We start from the raw sequence: 5,840 nt of genomic DNA on the forward strand, positions 1-5,840 counted from the left end.
TTTTTCCCAGTTCTGTGTCCACACATTTCCCTCTTCCCAGGTCCTGGGTCCTTACAGGACCCTCTTCCAGGATTTAGGTCCTACTCTCATCTTACATCCCCACCCAAGTCCCTCCTCCAGGCTCTCCAACCCTGTCGGGTCACAGGCCTTCAGTCCCTGGATCCTCTCTCTTGGCCCAAGTTCCCCAAGTACCTGCTCCTACAGGGATGACGACAGGGACATCCCTGTCCCTGCCCTAAGGCCTCCAGCCCCATCACTCACATCGCCCCACCATCCCAGACACACTCACGTCCCACTTTCAAGTTCTCCTTATCTTCAGGTCCACCTTCCAGTCATTTCCCCTTCAGTTCCACATTCTCTATTCTCCCCAGGTCTTCCTTCCAGTCCCACTAACCCCCTCGGCTAGGCTGTATCCAGCCCCAGGGCCTCCTTATAACTAACTAGGTCCCACTCCCTCCAAGTCCCCACTCCCAAGGCCCTCAGGCTTTCTATCTCTGCTGAATTTGCCCTTCCGTGCCTTGCAGCCCCCACCCCAGGTTACCTACCCTTCCCGGTTCTCAGAATCCCGCGGGCCCACCCTCCACGCCCTGCAGGCGTCCCCGGCCAACTGGCGCCTCCCTCCCTCCCTCCCTCACCCAGCCAGGGCAAGACCGAAGCCGAAGCAGACAAGGTAGTTGGTTTGGTAGTAGAGAAGGTTGTTGATGACACGGTGGCACCATCGCTGCGGGTCGCAAGGATCCGGGGCCGCTAGACGCGCCGACCCCAAAACGAAGTCATCCAGGGCGCGTAGCGGTGGCAGCCGCACCTCCGACATCCTGCTAGTCGATGTAGCTGGACCAGCCAGAAGAGCAGCCGAACTACAACACCCGTTACACCCCGCGCTACCGCGGCGAACACCGGGAAATGGAGTCTGGGCGGGGCTTCTGCTACCCTATCCACCCAGGTGGACGACGCAGGCGCAAAACACGTGATCGGAAATACAAACGCCAGAACCGGAACTGCCGTGAAACTAAATATAGGCAGCGGAGCGTGGCATTCCCATCCACTCCCAGGTGGGGGCGCCAAGGGGCCCTGTTCCGGGTGGCGCTGGCAGCACAACAGTAGCCAGACATCCGGACTAAGCAGAGATGATGGCAGGGACTGTCAGAAGGACCGGAGCAGGATCCCACCTCCTTCCTGTCCAAGTAGGTCACACCTTTCCTGGACACGCCTGCAGTGCCTTTTCAGCCTCACCTACTCCAGGCCCCACCCCCGAGGTCCAGCCATAAATACTATTAATTTTTATTCAAATTCATCATATCAGTGATTGGCTCTTTCTGGGAAATTTTTTTTATCCCCACAGGTTGGATTAGGGCACTTCCTCTGGGGCCCTAGTACTTTTCTCCAGGTTGGGAGCCCCAGGGCATCTGCTGCCCCTTTGGGTCCCTGGCCTGGCCCTGTGGGCACACAGTCCTTAAGGACACAAGAAGTACTAGGGAGAAACGAGCTGTTTAGGCATTGCTCTAAGGAGTGGGAAGTGTGCACCTGCCCCATTAGTGCTTGCTGGCTGGTGGCTTTCAGCACTCCCACTCCCATAAATGCTTTGCACTTTGCCACTGCAGGTCCCTAGCACAACCCACGGGGTCCTTAAAAGTCATCATCATCACAGATGTCAAGGTACACATCGAAAGCCTCTCTGTTGCAGTTTCCATCAGGAGTGAAGACATATTTGTGGAAGGTCCCATCTACACAGATGGCTGGAGGAGGGGGGGGAAGATCAGTAAAAAAGTTAGAGGCTGCCAAAGCCACACACTTGAAATCAGGCATCCCATGGCTTACAAATCTCCTTCCAGGCCTTTGCCCGCATGCCACTCCCCTCACTGATAATGGAGTTGAACCACCCATTCTAGCTTCTTTATGCTTCCTATTCCCTAAAATTCTTTCAGGTCCAACCTGCAGGCCTTTGCCCATGCAATACCCCCAGTCAAGGGTTCCTCCCACTTACCAATGACAGAGTTGACATTCTTGGAAGTGTTGCGACCGAAGGCGCAGATGCAGGCCGACTCAGCAGGCACTGTGAAACTCGCCAGGCTCCACTGAGAGTCCACATATTGTCCAATCATAGGCCCGACTTTGCCCACTCGAGCTAGCCTGCAGGCAGTACTGACTAAGCCCAGGTAGGGTACATGGGCAGGGGTATGGGGACATGGCAGGGTGGGGCAGGGGGAGGGGGTACTCACGCAGAGCGGCGGTTGAGGCGGGTATCCTTGAGGGCAAAGATGTGGACCGTGCCCTTATCACTGGAAGCGCACAGGAAGGAAGAGTCATGGCTGAAGTTGATGCTGGAAGATAAACCAGCTATTATGCCTACCTGTCATATGGTGTGGAGTCGCTGGCCCACCATGCATACCCTGTGCTCACCAGTAGAGGGTGGCAGGATCAGTGCCCCGGCGTAGTTCCACCAGTTTTTCCTTGGACTGTGTGTCAAAAAGGCGAATAAGGGTGCCCTTCTGGGAGGCCGAGGCCACTACGGTGCCTGGCTGGTTCAGGGACACACAGGCCACGTCGCTCTGATGTGCGTTGATGGTAAATGGCGCAGATGAAGTGCCTGGCTTTGTGCTTGCCAGGTCCTATGATGGGAAGGAGCAGTTTGTGCTTGGGGTAGTATGGAGGGAAGGGTCCCAGAGTCTACAGGGAGAACTAGCCTACCCACCTATTCACTTGTGCCCACTGGACAACTCACCACAAGTTGCAGACTCCCACACTTGTGTCCTGGGAACACTAGTAGCTGTTTCTCCAGGCTGGGGCAGAGGTCACAGAGCCCTAGGGTGTGAGGATGAAGTAGGAGGGGCTGGTGAAGGGGAAGCAGTGGCCAGGCAGGGTCTCAGAATGGACAGAGCTGGATAAGGGCTGGACTTTAGCTTTCCATGATACATGTTACCTATAGAACCCTCAGGGTGCTGTCCTCAGCTGTGATCCCCACCAGTGAGGCATAGTCCCTTCTTCCCTACGCAGCTGTGGCAGCCCCAGGAGGCCCAAGGATCCCTGACACACCCACCTACGTGCTTACTATGTATGTTTGCTCTGCCATCTGGAGCACATGAGTGGGGCAGGGCTAAGGCTTGGGAAAGAGAACTGGCTAAGGGATGGAAAGATGAATAGATGGGGAGTACAGGAGTTGGCAACAAAAGTAGGTTTATAGCTGCATTGTGACGTTCTTTTGAGGAATCCTGTGTCTTGTAATTATCAGAACTTGCATGTCTTTTCTCATATGAACAACTGTAAAGCTACTTTTGCCCACCCCTGTATGTGTATCCCAGGCCATCTGAGTATCTCTGTGCAAAGACTCTTCATACCTCTTTTTCCCTGCTTCTCTCTCTGTGTACCCCTCCCATTTTCTCTTCATTTCTTCCCCTCCACCTCATCCCCTGCCTCCTGCCCTTATTCCTGCATATCTGGGCCTTCTTACCCTTTGGGTTATCCCGGGTGTCGAACTCAAACAGCTTCCGGGGATTGTCAGGGAAGGAGTACACATAGATGCGGTTCCTCAGCACAATCACAATTCTGTAGGCATCACATAACACACAACAGCCATGAGGGGAGGGCAGATGTTCAGGCAGAACTAACCCTCTCACCTGCTATGGGGACCTCCTACCTCCCCCACCCCCAGTCCTCCTCAGGCTCACTTGTCATGGCGCATGCGCACAGCCAGCACTGCCTTGGTGAAGGTGAACTCCAGCACCAGCTTGTCCTTGGAGTCCTTGCCCTCCCGGGCATCATCCCAGATCAGCACTGAGATCTCTGAGAACTTGGGACTGCTACCACCACCCACCAGGGCCAGCAGGTTGGAGCGGTACAGCATTTCCACCAGGCCCATGCTGCCCACCTGCTCATGGTCTGGACAAGGACCAGGGTGTCAGCAAGGGTGAAAGCCAATGTCCGGCCCAGCCCTTCTACCCACTGCCTCTTCCCCACCGATGGCTCACCCAGGTGCCCCTTCTCCATCAATGGTTCCACGTTGTAGATGCGTACGCCTGTCTCCATGGCACAGCAAAAGCAGCCTAGGGAATGGGAGGAATCCAGGCTGCCTCAAAGGATGCCCACGTGGGAAGCTAGGACAGGCTGCTTAACACCCACCTCTAAGAACTCAAACAGCTTCCGGGGATTGTCAGGGAAGGAGTACACATAGATGCGGTTCCTCAGCACAATCACAATTCTGTAGGCATCACATAACACACAACAGCCATGAGGGGAGGGCAGATGTTCAGGCAGAACTAACCCTCTCACCTGCTATGGGGACCTCCTACCTCCCCCACCCCCAGTCCTCCTCAGGCTCACTTGTCATGGCGCATGCGCACAGCCAGCACTGCCTTGGTGAAGGTGAACTCCAGCACCAGCTTGTCCTTGGAGTCCTTGCCCTCCCGGGCATCATCCCAGATCAGCACTGCTGGGCAGTTGGGTGCATTTTGGGGGCCAAGGTTTAAGCTGAGGGACAGCCCTGCTGATACAAAACCCACCCCTACTCCCCAAGGGACTTCCACCCATTTGTTTAACCTCTCACTAACACCCAATGTGAGCCTCACACAGCATGAGAACTGCTACACCCATTCACAAGTGAGGAAACTGAGGCTTGAAGGGATTGAGTATTCACTCAAGGACCTCACAGCCCATCAGAAAGCAAGCTGGGACTTAATCCTGTCACTATTCCTGCCTCTAGGGTCCTAGTCCCTATACTCCCAAGATTTGTGAGAAATCCTTGGCTCCCTGACTTGCCTAGGGCAAGTCTCTTGCCATGTCCCAGTGGGATCAACAAAAATCCCTTTAAAACAATATGGCACTTGAGACTCAAGGCAAGTGAGCATTGGGGAGATAGCTTCAAGATATTCAGACCTAGCCTGGCCAGTGTGGCTCAGTGGTTGAGCATTGACTCAGAAACCAAGAGGTCAACAATTCGATTCCCAGTCAGGACACATGCTGGGGTTGTGGGCTCAATCACCAGTAGGGGGCGTGCGGGAGGCAGCAGATCAATGATGTTTTTCTCTCATCGATGTTTCTATCTATCCCTCTCCTTTCCTCTCTCTCTGAAGATAAATAAAAACATATACATAAAAAATTATGTTAAAACCTATTGGTTAGATAGGTTGCTCAATCTCTCTGGTCCTCAGTTTCTTCATCTGTAGAAATGGGATATTGATACTTCCTACCACATATAGAGTTATGGTGAGGGTTAAATGAGTTAATACACATAAAGTGCTTAGAACAGTACCAGGCTCACAACAAGTACCCTATAGGTAAAGACATGGTGTACAGGAGACATTCAATTAATGTTTGTTAAATTAAGACAAAACATCAAGCTTCTTAAGCTATGAGTCATGACTTCTAAGCTGTAGGCCTCACTGTTAGACTTTAAGGTGCTCTGACGTCTTCATCTGCCAGTGCCTTGGAGTGCCTGGAGGGGGCCACGATTCCAGGGAATCTGGGCCAAGGGCGGATGAGATGAGGGTACTTACCTGAGATCTCTGAGAACTTGGGACTGCTACCACCACCCACCAGGGCCAGCAGGTTGGAGCGGTACAGCATTTCCACCAGGCCCATGCTGCCCACCTGCTCATGGTCTGGACAAGGACCAGGGTGTCAGCAAGGGTGAAAGCCAATGTCCGGCCCAGCCCTTCTACCCACTGCCTCTTCCCCACCGATGGCTCACCCAGGTGCCCCTTCTCCATCAATGGTTCCACGTTGTAGATGCGTACGCCTGTCTCCATGGCACAGCAAAAGCAGCCTAGGGAATGGGAGGAATCCAGGCTGCCTCAAAGGATGCCCACGTGGGAAGCTAGGACAGGCTGCTTAACACCCACCTCTAA

General features: G+C 54.0%; 2 protein-coding genes across 5 annotated transcripts in view; both read right to left on the bottom strand.

Annotated features, from left to right (window-relative positions):
• PRAF2 (PRA1 domain family, member 2) overlaps nucleotides 1–1,173 on the bottom strand; it is a 3,065-nt gene extending 1,892 nt beyond the window's left edge. Inside the window, 1 exon segment of the mRNA XM_005864522.2 lies at nucleotides 636–1,173. Within this exon segment, the coding sequence (XP_005864584.1) occupies nucleotides 636–814 (179 nt within the window). The 5' untranslated portion in view covers nucleotides 815–1,173.
• Nucleotides 1,174–1,269: 96 nt separating this feature from the next.
• The window catches only part of WDR45 (WD repeat domain 45), a 7,000-nt gene continuing 2,429 nt past the window's right edge, over nucleotides 1,270–5,840 (bottom strand). Inside the window, exons 3-11 of one of the 4 annotated variants that reach the window (XM_005864523.2) lie at nucleotides 5,684–5,758; nucleotides 5,490–5,594; nucleotides 4,318–4,426; nucleotides 3,449–3,543; nucleotides 2,723–2,802; nucleotides 2,401–2,609; nucleotides 2,220–2,321; nucleotides 1,985–2,130; nucleotides 1,270–1,736 (exon numbers count right to left, since the gene is read on the bottom strand). In XM_005864523.2, coding sequence (XP_005864585.1) covers nucleotides 1,627–1,736; nucleotides 1,985–2,130; nucleotides 2,220–2,321; nucleotides 2,401–2,609; nucleotides 2,723–2,802; nucleotides 3,449–3,543; nucleotides 4,318–4,426; nucleotides 5,490–5,594; nucleotides 5,684–5,758 — 1,031 coding nt within the window. In that variant the 3' untranslated portion in view covers nucleotides 1,270–1,626. Of the gene's footprint in view, nucleotides 1,737–1,984; nucleotides 2,131–2,219; nucleotides 2,322–2,400; nucleotides 2,610–2,722; nucleotides 2,803–3,448; nucleotides 3,544–3,665; nucleotides 3,877–3,965; nucleotides 4,067–4,317; nucleotides 4,427–5,489; nucleotides 5,595–5,683; nucleotides 5,759–5,840 lie in introns of those variants that run through there. The other 3 variants (XM_014538251.1, XM_014538248.1, XM_014538250.1) reach the window with 3 other exon arrangements.

The sequence above is a fragment of the Myotis brandtii genome, unplaced genomic scaffold (assembly GCF_000412655.1).
Source record: "Myotis brandtii unplaced genomic scaffold, ASM41265v1 scaffold1875, whole genome shotgun sequence".
NCBI lineage: Eukaryota > Metazoa > Chordata > Mammalia > Chiroptera > Vespertilionidae > Myotis > Myotis brandtii.